The sequence below is a fragment of the Carettochelys insculpta genome, chromosome 10, assembly GCF_033958435.1.
Source record: "Carettochelys insculpta isolate YL-2023 chromosome 10, ASM3395843v1, whole genome shotgun sequence".
In the NCBI taxonomy this organism is placed as follows: Eukaryota; Metazoa; Chordata; order Testudines; family Carettochelyidae; genus Carettochelys; species Carettochelys insculpta.
The window spans coordinates 45,418,425-45,441,308 of NC_134146.1; the positions used below are offsets into that span (position 1 = coordinate 45,418,425).

Consider the following 22,884-nt stretch of genomic DNA (forward strand, 5'->3'; position numbering starts at 1 on the left):
CTCCTTTCTTCACTACTGCAAGTCATCACCCAGTTTGTGTTGCAACCCCAGATTTGATGTGGTCTCTGCTGCATGTCTGTTGCTTACTTGAATAGAGATGCCATCCAGCACCATGTTCTCTGCAGTGTATTGCAAAATAATTCACAGAATGGTGCCGTGTAGAGAGCCATGGGGGAATATCCCTCTGGAAGTACCAGTGCCTCACGCAGTTGATATAGCCCCATTGCGGACCCAGTAACATGAGTAGGCCTTTACGGTAAGGATGCGCTACCTGAGTGAAGCTAACCTGTGTGTGTGTGTTTCCATGACACCTTTGCAATCGTCCCTTTTTTTCCCCCCCATTGGTGCTTTTTTCCATTCCCATTGCTAGTTGAAATATTGTTCTGATCCACAGTGATGTGAACCTTTCACATACTCTGTTCACCTCCGTCAGAAGTGGACTCTGCTTCTCAGAAGGATCATGGAATAGCATTTTCTTCTCTGGGCTTCATGGACATTTGATGTTGCTGGTTAGACCATTAACTGTGCCTGAGCAGCAAGCATCCAATGTGGGTGAAGTGATAGTATTATGTGGCCCTTAACCTTTGAATTTGACAGTCTCCTGTGGTCCTAAATACACTCCCTCCCTGTTTTATCTGTATGTGCCCACCTGAGATGCAAGTCATTGCAGTGGCGAAAGGGAGAATGATCAGTCAGTGTCTTGAGCTGGCACTGTTTTGTTAGTTAGTTTAGAGGTTAATTTTGGTTATGGCAGCTTGCCCTGTAAATATAGAGGAATGATTTTATAGTGAACTTGGCTATAGAGAGCCTTCATTTCTAGTGAAGAAAGCTTCTTGCCTGGAATAGGAACATTTTAGTTGGAAGAATTTCTGGTGTATTGACTCATCAGAGGGTGGCCCCACAAAACTTAAGGTTTCTTATACAATAATTAGGCTTCACGTGACCCTGATGGAAACAATGTGCTTGTGGCTAACTTTGAGGCTTAAATGCAGAGGTGACAGTAAGTGGGTGTGCAGCTCTGGCAAAAGAGGATTGAACTGCAGCAAAGGCAGCAGGGGGCTGGTAGGGACCTGGGTTGTAATAGGACAGTGCCTGTTTTTTTTTTTTTTTAAAAAAAAACAAAACAAAAAAACAAACAAACTTGAGTTACTTTCACCCTTGTCTGAACACGTGGTTTAAAGCTTCTGTGATGGAAGTTAAATATTATTTGTGCATTACAGAAGGGGGCATTGCTGAGCCTGACTAGCCCAAATTGGGTTAAAATTAGGATTGGGGAGAAGTCGTCTGAGCCAGGAGTTATCTGTTCTTTGTGCTGGAGAGCAGTTAAACACTAAGACTGGGAGGCGAGACGTGACACATTGAGAAAACGGTTGCAACCATTATCTTTGAACTTTCAAAGTAAAGTGGGGATTTGGGAGGCGCTTTGAATTGCAGACAGGGATGCTCCCAGAGGAACATGTATTGTGGCTTTGCATTCAAAGTTATCTGAGGTGTAATGTTGTGTTTCTTATTCTTACAGCTGCTCTTCAAGATCATAATGCAGCAGAAAAATGAAAGAACATAGAAGAAATTTAAATTGGAAGAGAAGTCGATTGCTATTCCTTTCTAAAAGATGGACCACTGGGTTTTGGGGGCTCAGGAAATACTGCTTCCAAAAGAAGCCTTTTTTCCTAGCTAAGAGAAAAAGACAAAGTGCTCCATCAGTTGTGAGCCTATGCTGGAACAAATCATACAGATCTCTCCGATGCAGACGGAAGGCACTCAGACTCCAGCCTGAGTTGGTTCCTCAAGTGCTTCTAAATGCAAAGAACCATCAGAAAACAACTGCTGAACGTGGCACCCTTTCTACAAAAATATCCAGAAGGGCAAAAAAGCCCCTTTCTGATGGCAAAAGGGGAAGCCCATGTGCACAGTCAATAAAGAAGTCAGACAATGAATCCTTTCAGGGTAAAGATCTCTTGAACAAAGTCACTGGATTACAAGCAGACCCTGGTCTTGGCTGCATCCATGGCATTGACCACAGCGCCTTTGATGGTGGGCTTCACGATGCTGTCTTACCTGTAAGGAAGCGCTGTTTCACGCACAGCGGAGAGGAAAGCAATAATAATGAAGGCAATGCAGTCATAGTAATCTTAAACAATTGTAAAAGAAGGTGCTGTTCCAGGAGGCTAGAACAGAATGGGACTTGTGGCCCCTCAACTACTAAAAAGAGGTCCAAATTTAACCAATATACTGTAAAAAAGATCCCTGTATTTATGATGCATAAGAAACTTTCTGTGGTTAGGTTTCGGGATAGAATAATAAAATCCCTCAAACTTAGAGCAAGAAGCAAAACCTGCAAATCAAGTAAAATCAAGCCAAGCTGGGTGGAGAAAGTTACTTGGGACTGTCAAGAGACCCTTCAAGGAGATTTTGAAGGTGGACAGTGTAAGTGGTTTTCGTGCTGGAAATCTAAAAGTAACTCCTTTTGGAACTTGTGTACCTCATCAGATATGAACAATAATACATCAGGACCTGTAGCTGAGGAGAATAAGACACTTGCATCTGACATCTGCCTTATACAGGGTGCATTACAGTGCAGTGAGCTACAATCTGAGGAACCTGCATCCAGAGGTGACAGTATTAAAATCTTCCACCCAGAGCTGCACAAAACAGCTCCTTTGGATACAGAGACCCTACACGGGACAGAAACAAATGAGGCTTCTGCAGGGGACGGTTGCCATGATGGTATTTGCCTCCCCGTAACAGAGAGAGGAATTGCAATTTCAGGTCAAGAAGCTGCAGAATCTAATCAGGTTGTGCGTGTTGATGAGATGATATTGTTAGAATCCTGCAAGGGAGATTCCAATATGAACAATAACCTTGTAAATGGACCATTATCGGTGGAGCTGGTACAAAATGAAGACAGTTCTTGCCAGATGGAAGTCGAAGGCTCCATAAATCTGGACGTTTTTAGCACAAAGTTACTAGATCACCCTTACTGTAAAAGCCCTCTAGAGGAGCCTTTACCAGACAGCACGGGATTAAAATCAGGAACTCGAAAGGGCGGCAGAAGGAACAGTCAGAAAGTGTCTCATGTGACTGATGAGCAGTTGTCAACATGGATTTGTGGTATACTCTTTGCATATGTCATAAAGCTCCTACTTATTTTTGGAACTAGTTGGATCTAGCATATGAAGTTGGGAACATTTGAAATTTCATTACTACTTTAAGTCCTTTACACACCATGACTTTTGAAGTGTGTAGCTTAATATTCTCACTGGGCTCAGAAGCTGTGATGAGGAAGGTGGTGGGAAGGGAAATTAGTAGTGTTTTCCTCAGTTAGCATAAGTGAGCCTGCTAGCTTTTGAATGATGCTATCTGAGGTATGGGTATAATGCTGAACTGACACAAGGTTTTTCGTTTTGAACAATTGTTGAATGGCACATCTTTCTACTTTGTTTAGAGCAGTGGTATCCAAAAGGAAGTTGCCCAATTGCCACATGTTGCTTCTCTCTTCCTCCCCCCTGCAGCCAAGTGCTTTACTCCTGCCCCAGCCTCTTGTGACTCACTGGAGCCACCCAGCCCCATGACACCCCTGAGAGCTGGTGTGTCAGCTCACATGGCAACTCCAAGGGCTTGTGCGGTGGCTTCTCAGGTGCTGTGCAATGGCAGCGGCTGGGGAGCTCACACGCCGTGTGCTGGGGTGTCTCTGAGCCTCTGCACCAGCCCTCATTCATCTCAACCCACATTCGCCACAACATGCTTCCCTGTTCGCCGCATGTGGTGAACGGGAAGTGTATTGGACACCATGGGCTTAGAGACCTGCAGTCAAATTGCTGCTTGTGAAGCATATTGATGAGCATTTTAAATTTAGAGAATGTTTTTACCTTGAGGTTATAAAGGGACAATGTAGTGTTCAAATGCTTGGTTTTAAAAGCATCGGGGCATCTTGTTCTGCTATTGGCAATACGATTGTGAAAAATTTTATTTCTAGTGGTCTAATTTGCTTTTCCCTAGGCTTACTGCCCATGTAATTCCTGAACATCATTTAGTTTTAAACATGAGATCAAACCAGTTGATTTCATTTCTGGGTTTTCATACCCTAAACGTGCAAATACAACAGTAACAATGATGTGATTGTGAGTCAAGTCTAAATCCTAGTAAAATGGGTCATATTGAAATAGAAGCACTCGTACTAGGTTTGTAAACCTTTTTTCCAAACCTACAAAATGAGGTGACACTGCTTGATGGGGTTCCTTTTACTGTGGAGCATAATACAAAGACTTGTATTCAAAGTGTGTTGTATATACAGAAATAGCCAATGACACGACATATAACAATGCAGTAAGAATTAGCACTCCCTTTTGAACTAGAAGATACTGGTACAGAGTCCAACAGCTCTCCCATTTGTGGGTCAGTTGATTTTTATTAATGCAGCCTGCTATATGTTCGTTTTGACAAGGAGCGTTAAAGGATTGCTGTTAAATTTGACACTTACTCTTTGCCCCAGATACTGTTGGGAAGCATTTTTATAGTTGATCCTCCAAAACATAGTCAGAAGAAGCGGAAAGCTGAGTGCAAAGTATGGTCTAGCATTGAACACCCCGGTGTGCAAGCCGTTCTGTCCCTCGCTTCCCTCAGGCTTGCTTTCCGTGGAGAACTGACAGTGGAGGAACAGTGCATCTATGCTTACTGTGTATGAGCAAATCACTCTGCCTCAGGAGGGTTTAAGGAATGTTTGTTCTATTCTAAAATTACGGTACAGGTTGAACCTCTCTAGTCCAGCACCCTCTGGAGCTGACCGATGCTGAATGAGAGAATTTGCAAACACAGGAGTTCAATATTGTCTAGCAGCATTACCAACACTTCCACTGCTGACTGGGCTCTTAAAGGCATTTAGAGGTAAATTAGAGTTAAATAACAGCACAAAACGCTGAGAGCCAGGACTGGTGGGCGTAAACAAAATTTGTGGGTCCATGGGAAACTTGGCCACACCCTAAGTGGACATGTTGCTAAATAAAATCATGCCGGACTACAGATGTTGCCACATTTAGAGAAGTTCAATCTGTAGTCCTACTTTTGGGGACAAGAACTGAAAATCTCTTACACAACAGAGACTGTTTTTAGCCTGCCCAGCCTCCGTAGCGTTAAAAACAAAAAATCTTTGATTTGGGGGAAGCACTGAGTCATTTACTACATTTTATCAGCATCCTTAGAAAACCTAAAAGTAGTCAGCAATTATGTAACAGCTAGTAAATTAATAAATATCAAGCTGTGTTAGTTTGAGTGTCTGTGTGGAGGTTCCTGAGTTAAGTGGATTAAGCTATAGACAGGATCAAGGCAGCCTTATTCTGAAATAAGTGTAGTCACAGAATGTAAGTGTGGAATTAATCAGGATCTGCTCCATTTCGAGACAAGCCTTTACACACTAAATAAAGTGGTAGGAATAGAATCCTGCACTCCTGAGGCACAGAAAGTTATTTTTGATTGCTCATGTCAGGTCTGTGCTAGAAAAGGTTTGCCAGTGTGGCAATATTGGCAACCCTTCTAGTGGAGATGAAGTTTTTTTTTTTTGTTTTTTTTTTTTACTGACCAATAAAAAAAAGTGTTTTTATGATATGATCATCTCAACAGTAGGCTTTTGCCTTTATAGAAATGTCTTAGAAAGAAATTGCTAAATTTGCCTAAGTTTCTATGTAGCCACGTAGAGTATGTCTGCACTATGTGCGCTACGGCGTCACAGTCATGGTGTAGACGCTGCTTATATCAGTGGAAGGGGTTTTCCTGTGGCTGTGGTAAATCTACATTCCCCAAGCAGTGGTAGATTAATGGAAGTATTTTTCTCTCGACCTAGCTGCATATATGCTGTTTTAGGTTTGCTTAACAATGGCACTTAGTGGAGTGAAGTTTTTTCTCACCCCTGAATGATGCAGCTAAGTTGATCTCAATTTTAAGTGTAGATGTGGCACCACTCAGACATGTAAAGGGATGCAGCTGCATCAAAAGTATTGACAACGTCATTAGATGTTGCAGAGAAATTCAGAATCCTGAGCTTAGGAGTTCAGTTGGCTTAATAGCATTTCAGTTCACTGGGATGCAAAGTTAAGGCTTGGCCTATGCTTAAAGTTTAGGCCAACACAGCTGCAGCGCTCAGTTGAAAAATTGACACCTTGGTGTGTTGTAGCTGTACTAACCTAACCCCTGGTGTAGACACAGGTTGATAGAAGAATGTTTCTGTTGACCTACCTGCTATTGGTAGAACTTGTGTTCTATAATAATGGGAACCCCTTTTTTTTTTTTTGCTGTACAGGGCAGCATTGACAAATCTGCTTTGCCCTAACTCTACCACAGTAATTACAGTAGTGTAGATGTGGCCAAAATATCTAAATTGGGCTCAACTAAATTTTACCTTGGATGTTACAGATGGCGGAGGAGGCTTTGTGGCGAAATAAAATGATCTGGCCTGTGTTTGCCTGTTTTGGCACTGCTTAAATGGCCCTGGCATGTCACTTAAACACTGGGCCTCAGTTCTGCTTTAGAAAAAAATGGTATAATTATAGCTCTCAGGGATATTTTGAAGCTTAATTCATTCCAGCAGTCAGCACCAACCATGTGAATTAGCATGATATTGGGGTATGGGTTAGGTATGTTGTGAGGCACAAAGACAGTACAAGTTGAAACTCTCTTATCTGGCACGCTCAGGACCTGCCTGGTGCTGGACAAGAGAAAGTGCCAGACGACGGGAGGTCAACAAGTTCTAGCACATTACTACCACTTTCACTGCTTACTGGGCTCTTAGAAAACATTAGGGGTAAATTACAGCAAAATAACAGCACAGAACACTGAGAGCTAGGACTGGTGGCTGTAAACAAGGCTTATGGAACCACAGGAAACTTGGCCACACCTCGTCCGGCTAACTAAACTCATGCCCTATTATGGCGTTTCCCTGGATGAGAGAGTTCCGGATCAGAGAGTTCAACCTGTACCTTTTTCCAACTAAGTAGTACACCATTAACTTACTGATTTACACCTTAGCAGTATTGATTGCTAATAATGCTGTGCACATTTAAAGGTTTAAACGCTTCTGGGGGTTTGGGGAAGGTGTGGCGTTATATGAAATCTTGTAAAAGAGGAAAATAAAAAGCAGACTTTCACTGTCCACTTTTTTTTCTTCTTTTCCCAAGCATTTCTGGGCTCCTTTTCCCATTCCCAAGAAACCAGCTGTGTTTTCGCAAGCAGTTTATAACCCAGTGTCCACTCTTGGTTGTTGTCAGTTGGGGACCAAATTCTGCTCCACTTGAAGTCAGTGGCAAAATATAAATGTTGGAATTGGGAATTCCCAATTTGAATTTGCATATTCAAAGGGTTACAAGTGCCTGCAAGGGACCACAAAGTGCTACAGAGGTGGTATTTGAAAGGACGCTCTCCCAGGCTGCCTCTTATGTTTCCATTTCTCTTATGCTCTTTCTCCCTGATCCATTTGAGAGAATGGATGAAGGGGTTTTTGCTTCCACTAAAGAGGTCCTATGTGTGTACAGTGGAGTTGGTACATGGGTGACATGAAAAAAATCGCAGTTAGGCAACCTGAACATGGATCCAAGACAGTCATTCCTAGTTAGACTTATCAATGTTTGTAGAAACCTTCGAGCTTCAGATGGGAGGTGAAATAAGCACACATTTGTTCTTTGAGCTTTGCGTTATTGCATGAGGGCCTATGATCAGCATGATGGTAGGTCAGACTGAGAGAAGATAAAGATGAGATCAGTGTCTTAATTCTGGCCCTCTTTGATTTTTGTGTTTTTGTCCTTTTAATCTCTCTCCAGGATTTTAGGTTAATCTAAAATCTTGCCCTTTTGTTCAGAGGTATTTGCATAAAGTGACTTGGCACATCTAGTGCTGCTTGTCTGAGACTCTCAAAGTTCTTCTCAAGCATTAAAAAATTTCAGCCTCTCAACTCTTCCCACAAGTGTTGTAGCATCTTAGTTTACAGAGGAGGAAGCTGGCACAGAGAGAGAGAGAGGTTGCAGCTTGGCTAAATTCACAAGCAGGACCTGATTCTAATTTTGTGCCAGTTTTGAACTCGGGGTTGTTTCCCTCTTTGAGTTACCTTTGCTTTACACCAGCATAAGTGACATCAGAGGCAACCAGGAACAGGGCTTAGGTCTCCTCAGTCCTGAAACACAAGAACATCCTTGCTCCTTCCAGCATATATACAGCATAAGGCTTGATAATTTATTCAATGCTGTCTAACTTGCTAGTCAGGGTGAAAAGCACTTTTGTTACCACAACCCTTTACAACTTAAAGGGGTACAAACTGGGCTCTTATGCTGTGTCTACACTACGAAGTTTTGTCGAGAGAAGAGGCCTTCTGTCGACAAAACTAGAAAATGCCCACACTACAAATGTGTTCTGTCTAGAATCTGTCAACACAACAGTCTTTTTCCCAGCAGAATCATGTCTTGAAAGCTCGAGGCACAGCGCCTCTGCAGACAGATTCTGTAGGCAGAAAAATAGTGCACGTGCTCTGGGAGGCCCTTGGTCGACAGAGAGGGCTTCCAGTTCACAGGGCAGCCCTCTTTGCGTAGCTTCCAGTTAGCTATTTTGTCAACAGAGGGCTGGGCAGTCTGGCTGCTCTCTGTCAACAGAGGATGTCAACAGGGGGAGCCTGTATTAGGTGTGGACGTGTTCTGTAGACAGCAGTTCTGTCGGGAAATACCTGCCAACAATGACTTCTGCCGACAGAATTCTGTAGTGTAGACAGAGCTTTAGTGTTTGCCAATGTTACAATTAAGGGTGGTCTGCAACACATTTTAATAATTTCTTTAGTGGGGTTCTCGTTTCTTCTTCACTTTTAGCATAATTTCTTTCCATGGCTTCACTTCACATTTCTTCTGTAATAGGTTATGGTGTATGTCTTCCTAAATAATTTTCAGAGTGTTTTCCTACCTTCCTCTGTCTTACGTATGAATGTTTGTTTTCATTGTGTTTCATTCTGTTTCTCCCTTGGAATCTCTCAGAATTTCAGGTTGAACATCTCTAATCTGGAACTCTCTTGGCTGCAAACTCTAATCTGCCATGATTTTAGTTAGCTGGATGACCACTTATCTTGTGTGGCCAAGTTTCCTGTGGTTCCATAAAGTTTGTTTCCAGCCAGTAATCCTGGCTCTCAGTCTTCTGATCTTATTTCACTGTAATTTACTCCTAAATATCTTCTAAGAGCCCAGTAGGCAGTGGAAGGTGTTAGTGATGTACTAGAAAATATTGATCTCCCATTGTCTGGCACCCTTTCTCATCCAGCACCAGTCAGGTCCCAAGAGTGCAGAATGAGAGGTTCAACCTGTACCATTTTATTTTCTAATCACTTATCACATCTGTCACTTCTTTTCCTGCCTTGCTCTGCCCAGCACCATCCCTCTATAACCTTACAAATGCTACTTGAAAACTTGACCAAACCCTAAGTAAGAGGAGGACTTACCAAAAGGCCAGTGCAATTAGAAAGGTACCAGTTGCACTGTGGCTGTGTCCAGGTGAGAAACCAGCCTTCTGACCCCATCCTGCTCTCCAGAGAAAGGGAAGGATGTTGGAATGCCTATTGGGATGATATCTCTTGACCCTTTTCTGGGGCTCCATCTTTCTAGTAAGCTTCTGGTTAACAGGCTTTTGGTATTTTGGGAAGTTTTTCCTTCCCTTCCAAAAAGCCCCCTCTCAGTTGCAGAATTTGGTGTGTCTCCTTCCAGAACTGTCAGCACTGGCTGATGGTCTGTTCCTCCGATCTCTCTGGTTCCTGCCTCCTACTTACTCTGCTTTTTGATGCTGGAATGGGGTAATATCTCCACCATTCTATTCCTGACTTTTTTCTTAGCAGCCAGCAAACATCTGATTGCTAGACTTTTCCTCCAGCCTCAAACTTTTGGTCTTTCCCATTGAATAGCTCTACTTGCTGAGGTCACTGCTGTTTGGGGCTTTCCAAGGCAGCAACTGGGTGAAATTGGCTTGCTTCTTGATTTTTCATTGCTGAGTAGTTAGTAAAAATGGATCAAAACTGATATGTTTTTATTGAACTACATTTCAAGAGAACAGTGGGTAGCAGAGGTGGCCTGGGAGCCGTCAACAGACAATACTGCACTGACTTTTTTGCATGACGGAGTCTTTCTTCCTAGACTAGGGCTAGAAATGTAGTTTTAATGAAAGCTTTAATTCTTTGGCACCCTGAATTTATAATGTTTGAATAGACTATATTTGAAATATTGATAGAAATAGGCAAAAGTCTCAATTCTTCTCTTGCATACAAAAGTATAAATTGTGAGTAACTCCAGTGGGATTAGCTGGGCATAACTGCCGCATAAATGAAGAAATTTGGGGCTCAAAGTATTTGACGTTTTTTATGTAGATGATAACTTGTAAGTGATCTTTCAATTCTGGGGTTAACTTACTTTTTAATAGTGCTGCTGTGGGCTCTTTAACTTTTGTATTATATTAACTACATTCATTAACTTGCCAGTGAGTAGGTGGGACACTGCTATTAAGTATTTATAATATCTGGTTATTTTGGACTATATTGGACACTTTTTACATGTTTGCTTTTTTTCCTTTATCTCATGTATTCATAGGATTCCTAGATGAAGTGATGAAGAAATATGGCAGTTTAGTTCCACTCTGTGAAAAAGATGTCATGGCAAGATTAAAGGAAGTCTTTAATGAAGATTTCTCCCACAGGTTTGTGGCTGAAATAAATTCTAGGACCTGTGTAAAAAGAAAAAAAAAAATTACTTGCATCACTAATTTGCATTGCATATTGAAACGGACCCCTGGCGGAACACTCCTCCGTTTGGTGTGAACTGTAATATCTTTATCCACATCTCTCTACCTTTTTTATTCTGTTTCAGAAAGCCTTTCATCAACAAAGAAATAATGAAGTATCGGACAAGGCATCCAAAATCTTCCACTTGCAATTTTCGTGTCTTCTATAATAAGCACATGCTAGATATGGATGATCTGGCTACCCTAGATGGTCAGAACTGGCTTAATGACCAGGTTAGAGGTGCTTGTTAATTATTTTTATCTCTTCAGAGCATTGAAAATACTGACTAACCCCTCGTAACCTGTGTGAAAGCTGCTCACTATAATCCTCACTTCGTAGATGGGAGCCTCAGCCAGAGAGGGTGTGTGGGTTTTCATTAGGAGATACAGTATTATCGAACTTGAGTTTCTAACTCCCTGACTTGTTCTCATGCAACTACATGGTACTTCCTCTTGGAGAAAATAGTGTTTGAAGGTGCAAAAAAATCAGTACAGGTTGCACCTCCCTAAACTGGGACTCTCTGGTCCAGCAACCAGACCATAGATTTCTTGGCTCCAGAAAGCCCTGGTGGTCAGGGCTCAGAAAGTAGGAGGGTTGGCAGCCCAGAGTGCGGCAACTGCAGCTGTGGCAGTGTGGCTGGTCTAGCCTGAAGTGGCACCAGAGGCAGGGGACCTTCCCTGATGAGGTAAATTCCTTCATTCAGGACTGGTCATGTCCTGCGGGTGCCAGAGCAGCAAGGCCCATAGCCATAATACTGGAGAGGGTTGCAGTGCCCTAGATGTACCTCATTAGACCTAAATGGAATTAAAACTTTTCATATTGGGGCACTCTTTAAGCATCCGCTTATATGGTGCCTATTCTAGCAGCCCATTATTTATTCCAGACCTGCAACAGAGCATCATGAAGCATTACTCTATTTAGTCAGCTTCTTGTTAGAAAAGAGCTGAGCGCTTTTCACATGCCATTTCAGTAATACGCTGGCGTAGCGTAAATGGTCAATACAAATTATAATTTTTACCAACTCTTACAGATTATTAACATGTATGGTGAACTCATAATGGATGCAGTCCCTGACAAGGTGAGCATTTTTGTTTTGTGAAAAGGGTGTCCATTACAGGATAGGAAGGGGAAGATGGCATTATACCAGAGGTGCATGTGACACGTGGGAAGGAGGTTTGATGAAGATTAAAGTGCCATTATGGTAATTCAAAGTGACGATGTGAACACAGTTGTTTTGTACTCACTGGCTTTGCTGCCTTCAGACAGTCTCTTGCTTTACTGATGCCAAATTTTATTCCATGTAGGCTTGTAAAGCTGCATAGGTAAGGAGGTGGGATGGTATCTCTTCAGGCTTCACAGAAGTCTTCCGACTATAGTGTGTCTTGTTGCTGTTGATGCTCAATGCAGAAGAAACCCATCTTGCCTTTCAGATTCTGGATTGAGTTTGTTTATAGCACGGACAGTTAATAGAACCGTCTGTTGATCCGTAAGCTGAACAAATTGAATATGGAATCGTTGAGACCACAAAGAAATCACACGATGCCATTTTTAGCAAACCTTTAATGTACTTGCTCAGAATGTATGTGCTGCTGCTTTGATTGGTGGTGATAGTGATTTCTCATTAGTATTTCCTCTGCTTGCAGTGCTTAAACCAGTTGTGGTATTGAAGATTGTATCTCATTCTGCCTGTGCCCACATTTATAGTGCATAATTTAAATCCTCGTGGGAGATCTTGTGCTAGCGCCTTGTAGAATGCAGTTAGACGCTTCTGTTGGAATTACTAGTGGTTTTTTTCCAAGGGTTTTCTAATGCTGATCTAGCTTTTTGAAACAATAATTTAATAACTTCTATCACTTCAGTACTAGCATGATTGTTAAATACAAAGACAAAACTGCATACGATGGCACAGCTTTTTGTTTTGTATTAATCTCTTCCTTTAGTTGTAGAGGCTAAAACAAGTGTTAACCTAATGCAAAAGCATTGTTTTACCTGTAAATATCTACAAGCTTTTATCGCAACAGTAGTAACTTGCAAAAAATATGTGACCCAGCAGATGACAAAGTGTTTTATAATTCTGAAGCATTTTTGCAAAGTCTGCATCTGGCCAGAGGATTTGAATACTCATGTCCCTATTTTTGTGCCTTAAACTTTTTAACTTTTGTCAGTCATCTTATTTGGTTTTGCATCAGAGAGCAGAAAGTCGGCATTTCCAGCAGGTTGTATAGGAAGGATAGGAAACTATGATTTCCCCCATCCTTCAGTGATTTTTAATCCCTGGACTGCAGGAGATTAACTTCTGTAACTCCTCTTTGGTCTCTTTTCCCTAAATAAAATATTGCACCTGCATGTTAGGGATGCCAGATCAAAAAATAAACTGTTTCACATCACATTGTAGAGCAATTAAGGGTTTATCTTTTTTCTGAAAACTAGTCATATTTAAGGTTTGTTAAAACATGTATAGACTTGCCTGTTCCTTTTGCTGTTTTGCTTTTTTGGTTCTTATTTATTATCATCTTTATTAATATTATGATTGACTAGATATTTTATTTTGTAGTAGTTCTGTTCTGCATCCCTGGAAGAATTTATGCAGACTTCTAATGCACATTTATCTTAACTTGTTTTTCTAGGTTCATTTTTTTAACAGCTTTTTTCATAGACAGCTGGTAACCAAAGGATATAATGGTGTCAAGCGATGGACTAAAAAGGTACCATTTAATTCTGTTTATTTTTATCATTTTTATAAAATAGGCTGTTGGATTCTGAGCAGGGGAGAAATCCTAACTTAAAATTACTTTAATACCAAGTGACTAAAATAGGTTTTTACTGCTTAATACATCTCTTAGCATTGCTGAGCCAACAGACCTGTGGGAAAGACAAGGACCAAAAAGCAATGGGCTGGAATTTCAGCAAAGAAGGTTTAGAGTGGACATTAGGAAAAATTTCCTAATTGTCGGGGTAGTTAATTACTGGAATAAATTGCCTAGGCTGTTGTAGAATTTCCATCATTGGAAATATTTAAGAACAGGTTACCGTTACATTCATACCTGAAAGGGACGAGATAGTGCTTGGTCATGCTGTGAGGGCAGGGGACTGGATTTGATGACCTTTGAGGTCCCTTCCAATTCTAATATTCTGTGAGAGCCGCATTCCATTCCTCCTCCTGCATCATCAACAGAATTGTTTTCTGAAGTTTGGTTATCGTTCAGAGAGCAGCAAAATGGGGCTGTGGCTAACAGCTCAGTTTAGATGGCAAAAACCTTCTTGTTGATATATATGGAGATACACATCTCATGGAACTGGAAGGGACCTTGGGAGATCATCAAATCCAGTCACCTGCCCTTTTGACAGGGCAAAGTACCATCCCTGGCAGATTTTTTTTTTTTTTTAAATTTGTTTGCCCCAGGCCCCCAAATGGCCTCCTCAAGGATTGAACTCTCAACCCTGGGTTTAGCAGACTAATGCTCAAACGGCAGAGCTATCCCTCCCTGATGGCTGGTGGCGTATGAGGGAGAAAGAAAGAATTCAGTCTGTATTCCGGAAATTAAGCTAGTCTATATGGGCCTGTTGACTGAAAGGGGAAAAAAAATAACAAAAAATGTAGAGATGCTGTGTACAGCAGAGCCACATTTTAATGCAGCTATTAAACAAAAGAAAAATCAGGCTAACCCATTTTCAGATAGGAAGTCTAATGTAGTCTGATAAAGGAACTGAAAGGTTGTCAAGTTTCTATTTACCTCCCTTCTGATAAAAAGTGACTTAAGAGACTCCCCAAAATATAACAGTGGTGTTTCAAGGGATACTGTTTGGATGAGCCAAATCTCTTACTAGATCTTATTAAAATGAGACATCTTAAATTGTAGTTTGCTTTTTCATCAGAGGCAGGGATGTGCTTTATAAATTTTGCAGAGGCACGGTAAGTGAAAATAGACTTTCTGGCTCTTGTTGATGCTCATGTCACTGTAGGGGAGTGTTCAGATGAGGCCGTGACTGTGTTAGTGAAAGTAACATCATGAAAATATTTTTTAGAAAATCCCTAAAGTCGTTTCCTTCCAAAGTAGATAGCTGTTTGCCACCGCACCACTGCAGCAAGGGGAAACTTCATCTCTGTTGTGATAACCTCTTTTATTATAAAGATTGTTATATAAATATTGATACTTAATCACTCTTGAACTTCAAGTATAGCTATAAAGACAAAGGGTCAGATTTTTCAAGGAGTGTTAGTATTTAGCATTATGGGTTTATGACTAAATGTTTTTCAGGGGAATTGTCTGCTCTGTACAAAAAAATTCATATCATCCCCTGAAAACCCACTATTCAGTTTGGATACATTGCTGCAATGCCTCAGAGTTTGGTTTCTTAGTGTCCCAGTTCTTCTTTGTTGCTGCACTCCCTGTCTGGATTACAGGAGGGGAGGCTGTGTTGCAACATGGGATATGCAGCCTGGCTTCTAAAGGAACAGGAAGCACTGGGGCAGCATTTCTAAATCGAAATATGTTATCATTTTGAGTTGCTGGGTGCTGAGCGATTCCAACTATCTGTCTGACCTTTTCTCTGCACCATTTGTGTTACCCACTGATGTTCCTATGGACACTTTATTTCCTTTTTGTGCACATAATCAGCACCTCCCCTGTTCATAGTTTGATAGCATGAATGCTGTGGTTTGTAGAAATTGCAACATGCTTTTATGAAGAGACAGAATTGTCCTACAGGATCAGACCTGTCCATTTAATCCAGTGTCTTGTTTCTTCTGCGTTTCTGGTGTACAAGACAAGATTCTAGCAATAGGACATGCTTTTATGAGGGAGACAATGCAGTTGAAGACTAACGTGTTTCCAGGGCCTTATGTGCAGAAGAATAAATCCTAGTCTGCTCTTACAAACATGGTGGTGTTCTAAAGTGTGCCTTGGTTAGGTGGGCTGTTATGCTGCACAGTATTAATTTCTGCCCATTCCGCTTGATTAAGGGAGTATTAGTCTATCTTTCTTGTTTGCCTGTCTGACCATTAATAGTGTCTCTTCTGCTGGAGTAAATATCATAATCCAATAATTGCCTGGGCAACATTAATGATGTAGGGTGAGTTGTTCACTCTGCCTTCCTAATGTTCCTTTGTATGTAATAGTTGATCTAAACCAAAATCTGGTGCATTAAGCTCTGGAAATGCACTTTTCCTTTCCATCGGCGTTCCCAGCGCTAGGAATTAAACCATCTCAGCATGTTAAAAGTTCCATACGGAACAGTTTTGTCCTTGACATTGATGCTGCCATCACTTGCTCAAAACTTTTGTGGTTGTTCCACGTACCATATGATTCCTCGCTTGTGGGCTGGAGCTGTTGTTGGGCTTTTGTAGGGTATTACTGTAGCATTGCAGAGCCACAGTCACGTCCCAAGACCCTGGTGTGCTGGGCACAGTACAGCATAGTATAGTAGCCCTATCTTTCATTGACTTTGCAATGAAGAGTCACACCCTGGATTATATTGCTTATTGGACTTTATTAGACATATACAAAATGTGCTAGGTGCTGCGTTGACAGACATAGGAAGACAATCTTTGTCCTGGAAAGTATCACTGCCTCTTTGTTAGAGCTGCAGTTCACTGGGCAAGAACAAAGTGCCCTATTACAGTGACGAAGGGTCAGAAAAGTGCCTCGCCTGCTGTTTTTGTGTGGTTTGATTGAGTCCTGACTGCTTAATCTGCTGGCCCATTTATGCTGCCATCAGTCCTGCAAAGACCGTACAAATCAGCTGAGTTCATATTGCAGAAACTTTGTTTCAAAGACATATAAATGACCTAGCTTGATTGCAGGTTGTGTTAGCGTCGTTTGTTAAAATGAGTTGCCCGGTACCCTCCATTCTAACACACAAATTGAACAGACTCTTGCAGTGGCAGATGAAGGCTAAATATGAAACCCCACAGTGCTGCTCATAGTAATTTTTTGTACTGCCACAGTGTCTTGTGTCTTGTACAAGACAAAACCTGTGACTGAAATGCCCGTGTGAGGTGCTCTTGGAGGGAGATGAAAGAAGAGACCTTGTTGGGGTCAGGAGAGGGCAAAGATGTTCTGTTAAAATAAATACGGTGTTGTGGGAAGCTTATTTATCTTGCACATGATCTGTTACCCTCTTCGGTAATACATTTTTTTTCGTTTTTGTCAGGTGGACTTGTTCAAAAAGACCCTCTTGTTAATTCCTATTCACCTGGAAGTCCACTGGTCCCTCATTACTGTGAACATCCCCAACCGAATTATTTCATTTTATGATTCCCAAGGCATTCATTTTAAATTTTGCGTAGAGGTAAGTGGAATGATTATAGTTACACTCAGTGTGTTTGATTTCTTCCTTTAAGAATTAAATTTTCATCCTCTCTTAAAAATATATAGATTTTTGGGGGCATCTTGCTTTATGTAATCTGTGTGCACGTTCTAAAAATTAAACAAACACTTGGCACTTACTGCCTTCATCCAGTTCTGAAAGTGCTTTATGTTGGTGGAGGAAACCCACTAATGTCTCTGACAGATGGAGAAACTGAGGTGCAGACTTTGGTCAGTGTCAGTGATTCTGTACCAAAGCTGTGAATAAAGCCAGGTCTTCTATTGCAATATGCATACAACCAGTCAGTGTCTAGGAGTCTTTTTTCGTTGTACATTCTCTTCTTCTCCAGCACTCCAACAAAAATTAAGGCATATAGCCCAGTACAGTAAGAGAAACCCATGGTTCAAAGAGGACTTGTAACCCAAAGATTGTTTTGGTGTTTTTGAGGTGTGTCAGGAACCAGCATTTTTCTTGAGTGTCTGACCAATTGAAATATCAGTCATGATGGGAAAGTGTAGGCAAGTAGTTTGGTCTGGACTGGCCAATTTTACGGGCTGTTTTGCTCAGCTGGCCTAATTGCTTGCAAATATAAGCATGCTGCAGCTTTTAAGTATGTGTAGGTGTCATCTTTTCTCTTAAGGCAGAGTAGCAGTTATTGGCCAGAGGTCATAGAAATGACATCAGAATTAAAATACATTTTCCATCAGCAGCTGTCAAAGATAAAAAGGTAGAGCAAACTAGCTACATCACTCAAGCTATGAACAGCTTAACTCCTTACGTGATTGAGTTGGCTTGTGCTGACCGCCTACTGCAAACACAGCTAGGCTCCATTGATCAAGGTGCCAGCTCTTGGAGAGGTAGGTTAACTATGTCCAGGGGACAACCCCTTTCATCAGGCTCGGAAGCATCTACACTGAGGCGACAGAGCTGCAGCAGCAGCTGTGTTACAGGTATACTGTGGTGTTTATAGAGCTGGGGAGTTGCACACATTGTTGCTCCTCTAAGCCAAGCTAATTTTAGACACGAAGGGTTTCTTGTAGCATTGTTCCATTCCCGTTGTTTGCCCGGTCCCTGCATGCTGCATTCCTCCCTTCCCCGCCTTGTATTTCAGGGACATTCTGCAACTCGCCACGTCACAGTTCTCCATTCTCCCCAGGCAGGGGTTGTGTGTGAATCCCTATTCCCCCAATTTTATTTGTTCTTTTTTTCCTTCTCCTGAAGGATGTCAACCATTTAAGCTTATCTGGGATATGCTAAAATGAGAGGGGTTGTTATGCTAGACAATATTAATTTCTGCCATCAAGCAGTTCTTTGGTTTGCAGAGAATTACAGAGGTGGTTGAAGTTCTGGGTCTGCTAAACAGTTGCCGAGGGGCGCTCTCTGTTCCCCATTATCCCTTTCGGATTTTCCAAAACTTGATAGGCTTCTATGTATCGATCCCAAGGACATGCCCAGAAGTTTTGCAGTTGATCAGACACAGCAGTCAAAAGCCTCCGTCCCTCGAGGCCCTGTGATTCTATGAATAGTTCTCTCATTACATTTAGAGAGAGAGAAATGCTGTCAAATGTGCATGTGGCCAGTGAAATGCATTAGACCTGGACAGGGCTGGGCCATCTAGTGTGTCTCCTTGCCCGTTCAAAGTTCTTCTCTACAGTTCATGTTCTAGCCCTTTCCCCAATCTGTTTGTACTTGGGGGGGCGGGGGGGAGTGTGTGTGGTGGGGGGGCAGAGGGTGAGGATTCCACTGTGTCCCTGCATGGACTGGAAGGGCCAAATTCAGCCCTGGTGTAAGAAGGCACAGCACCCACTGAAACAAGGTTTCTTCTTAACCCCAAGAGCTGAGTTAAGCACAAGAGCCAAGCTTACCTTGGTTAAATTTACCTGTGTGTCTTTTTCCTTGGCTTTAACTTGGGTGTGACAGTAAGGCCATGATTTTCTTTTTAAGAACATCCGTAAGTATTTACTGACTGAAGCAAGAGAGAAGAATCATGCTGAGTTTCTTCAGGGATGGCAGACCGCTGTTACAAAGGTAAGCATTGGCCCCTCTAAACCCCTGCGTGTCTCTTCTACAGGCTTAGTCTTTTGAGTGTGCTGCCTTCACGTTTACATCCATGTGATTAAAGGAACCATATTTATTTTTAAGTAAACAGAAAGATCAAGGCTGGACAACTTTGGCTTGCTCTCGGGCTCTTTGCAGCTGGTTCAGATCCCGCCAGGTCACTGTCTCCTGTTAAGTGAGTTGGTGGTCTCAGCCCAGACTTTGGTGAAGTTATGTACATTGCAAAGCCAGTGCAGTCAGCAGCCAAGCGGGCAGAAGGGTAAGGAAGAGTAGAGGCCAGCTCTTCTCATCTTTAGAGGTGACTGCTCCAGACAAAGGTTGAAGCTCATCAGCTGTGGGGACAGTTGGAACTGGAAAACAAGTAGTGCTGTGGATAGACAGAGGGCTGTTTATATATGCTGCGGATAGACAAAGTGCTTTGGTCTCTAGGGCTGAGAGTCTGTCACATTTCACCAGCACTACATTCGCTAACTAACAAATTACCTCTGGCAGCGATAAAAGGGAACAACTTGTGTGAAGTGTGAACCAGGGAATTTGTGACTTGCATAACTGTCCCGTCATGGTTCTCAGGGTATAAAACAGGTCATTGAACATTAGGCAGCCTCCTGGGAGATACTGGTAGGTGACACTGCAATGCTAAGCAGATCCCCCTGATTTCTGCGTAGCCCTCTGTGAGATGGAGGATTTTGGATCTAGGAATGTATCATTTTTTCCCTTTGGCAGTGCTGGGGCTATGAAGGAGATGTTAATGTCTGAGAGTCAGTGAGATCCAAGTATTGAAAAAAGAGAGATGAAGCCAGGAAATGGCAAGCTATCATTCGGGACGAAAGTGTTGCCTCTCTACGTGTTCTGTTCCAGGCCAGTGACTGTGCAGCACACAGGCCCATTACCCAAAGCCTTGCATTCTCTTGGCCTGTCCACAAATTGCCTGTTGCTTCCTTCAAGATCAGTGGGTGAGGATGGGATGGGAATCCACCTTCTGTAGCACAGATACCTCCGGAAACACTTCTCTAAGCTTGCATGAACTGCTGATGTCTTTAAGCCTGACCCGAGTAAAGTCGGCAGTAATGTTAAAATATTTATTTAAAGTAATTGAGAGGAAGCCGTCCTCAATTGGTCATTAAAAATGAGGTATAGGAGGGAGAGCTATAATTTGCCTGTCATAAAATGTCTACTCTCAAATACTAGGCATGATCCTAACAAGGTGCTGAGGTTGCTTCGCCTCTCATGACTGGGCCCAAAATAAGTAATTGCAGCTCAAGTTGTAAGTGCTGCCGGGTGACCAGTTTTAATGAAGAGAACTCCTTAATCTTGCAGAATCTCACTTGGGATTTTCAATAGAACTTGGAGGGAAAATGGAAAAAGGGCTGCAGGTATAAGACTTTTCACTTCTTGTATCTTTTTCCTACCTCAGTGCATTCCACAACAGAAAAATGACAGCGACTGTGGCGTTTTCGTGCTTCAGGTAAGAGCCTAATGTTAAAGCGTTCCATGCTTTTTTCCTTTGGATTTCTCCTGTAAATTTCCCTGTTTCAATTAAGCTTTTTCGTTTTCCTCAGTACTGCAAGTGCCTCGCCTTAGACCAGCCTTTTCAGTTCTCCCAGGACGATATGCCACGAGTAAGAAAAAGGATTTACAAGGAGCTGTGTGATCGCCAGCTAATAGACTAACAGTTTTAAAAAAACAAAAAAGCCAAGCTATTTCTCTGGCATTTCCGAAGATTCCAGCTGGTGTTTTGTGTACTTGAATTTCTGAAAACTTCCGTGAATTTCAGATGACTCTCAGCTGAGTGATGTGGCCACTGTTACCTCAACTTTTTCGGTTCTTTCCTTGGCAGGACTTAACAGAGCTGCCACAAAATATTCCTCATGTCATTTTGGTTTCCTCTTTTATGTTCTTTCCTGTATTTAATATTTATTATCTAAGCATGCATATAGGCAAAGCATGCAACTAAAAAAAGTATAAAATTGTAGATTTGGTGCACCTTTGAAATGTAGCTAGAAATGACAGAATACAGGTTGAAAATTTTGTTTGAAAGCGTAAAGATGCATGATCCGTTTTCTGATGCAATAATGCTTTGAATGTATCAAACAATTCAATGCCATAAAAGAGCAGTTAGAACCTTTTTTCGAAAACACAAATTATTTCATTTTTCTCATTGTGGCTCTGTAGTATGGAATTCCCACTTTCTTGGCGGGTGGCATGGGTAGAGGGGACGGTTAAATCTGCTTATAGGCTTTATTTGTGGAGACTCCCTTTAAATAGAGTTGAAGTCACTAATAAAAAACTGTTCTCGGTTAACATGTATCTAGCTGTTATCACCCTGTTCCCTGTGGTTGAAAAGCAGCCTTTGCACAAATGGGACTTCAGCGCGTGACTGTATAATAAAACATGGAGATGTTCAGCTATTCAGATTGGCAGTATGTTCATGTGGGCTTGGGGAGTACTGGAGATTGTGCTCCTATCTTGGAATGTTAGAGGGAGAATTTTGATACTGACCCTGAAGATGCAAAGTTTAGTTTTAACCCAGGATTTGGTAACCTATTTATAAGGTGAAGTGGTGCTTCAGTTCATCTTTCTCCTTAGCCATCTTCTTTCTAGGTCTCTCTTCTGAAACTGGTTCCCTTCTATCTATTCTGTCCATCCTACTTCTCTTCCTCCCCAATTCTAAAACTTTCAATTCATTCAAAGGACAAAAAAAATCTTTCCATATCTCTCCATGGTATTTGATTATTTTAATTCTCTTGTCATCTCCTTTTGGTTAATGAATGGCAGAGTGATAACACCTAGCAGCTCCTGTCATGGCCCAGGGTTCCATTGCAATGAGTGGTGTATCTACAGAATGGAGACACACCGTCCCTGGCCCAAAAAGCACGTGGTCAGAGCTCTGCTAGCGGCTTGGTCCTGCACCGTGCGGTATAGGAATGTCACAAGACAGAGTGCATGGAAATCTGAGGCTGTGTTTAAAAAGCTCACCACACCAACTCTGATGGCAGGTTTGAGGCTGAATAGGAAACAGCATGTAACCAAGTGCCTCTGCATGACATCTCCTCTCCTGCTGCCTGACCATGCTCTGCTGCTGCTCCCCGCTTCTTTACACTAGTTTTTCAAGGGAGGGAGTAAACACAGTGGGGCTGTTCTGTGCAGATGATCGTGCTTAGCACTGTTACCTTATTTTGTGTTCATGCACAGTGTAATAACTTTGTGCTCCCGCCACAAAAGGGCTTGCAGCATCACGTTTTGGATCCCAGGTCAGCAAGGCTCTTCAGCATATACTTAAAGCTAGGCACTTGCTCAAATACTTTGCTGAATTGGGCACTGGGTGAGCAACAGTGTCCTTAGTTCAGGCCCAAGTAGTTAGTTGTAAGTTCAGCATTTAAACTTTGTGCATCTTTGTTTAGGAAAGCACATAGATTTATTTAAGCTTTCCCCTGCGCTATTGAGTATACAATACCAGCACGCCTGTCATAGTGTCTTGGACCAAACACTATGGACAGTAGCCTTTAAACGAAAATGTTACCGAGTGTAGTTTCTCTGTCTAACGTGAGTGAAGAGCAAAGAATAAATGGCAATAGGTCGTTTTGATTTTAGATGTCAGCTTTTGTAATTCCAGGTATTGATGAAAGGCAAAATTGAATTATTTTGGGGTAGGCAGAGGAGAGATTCTCAGAATGTGAGATTCCCCAAAAACATCAGTTGTTGGATCAGAAATGATGGAGCACTTTCCTTAGAGG

General features: G+C 42.0%; 1 protein-coding gene across 3 annotated transcripts in view; it reads left to right on the top strand.

Annotated features, from left to right (window-relative positions):
* Positions 1–21,558, top strand: part of SENP5 (SUMO specific peptidase 5) — a 36,878-nt gene extending 15,320 nt beyond the window's left edge. For 2 of the 3 annotated variants that reach the window (XM_075004427.1, XM_075004426.1), the window contains exons 2-10: positions 1,520–3,111; positions 10,593–10,698; positions 10,869–11,016; positions 11,814–11,861; positions 13,411–13,488; positions 16,937–17,074; positions 19,037–19,120; positions 20,565–20,615; positions 20,692–21,558. In XM_075004427.1, the coding sequence (XP_074860528.1) occupies positions 1,551–3,111; positions 10,593–10,698; positions 10,869–11,016; positions 11,814–11,861; positions 13,411–13,488; positions 16,937–17,074; positions 19,037–19,120; positions 20,565–20,615; positions 20,692–20,820 (2,343 nt within the window). In that variant the 5' untranslated portion in view covers positions 1,520–1,550 and the 3' untranslated portion in view covers positions 20,821–21,558. The remainder of the gene's footprint in view (positions 1–1,519; positions 3,112–10,592; positions 10,699–10,868; positions 11,017–11,813; positions 11,862–13,410; positions 13,489–16,936; positions 17,075–19,036; positions 19,121–20,564; positions 20,616–20,691) is intronic. The other variant, XM_075004428.1, reaches the window with a different exon arrangement.
* The last annotated feature ends 1,326 nt before the right edge of the window (positions 21,559–22,884 follow it).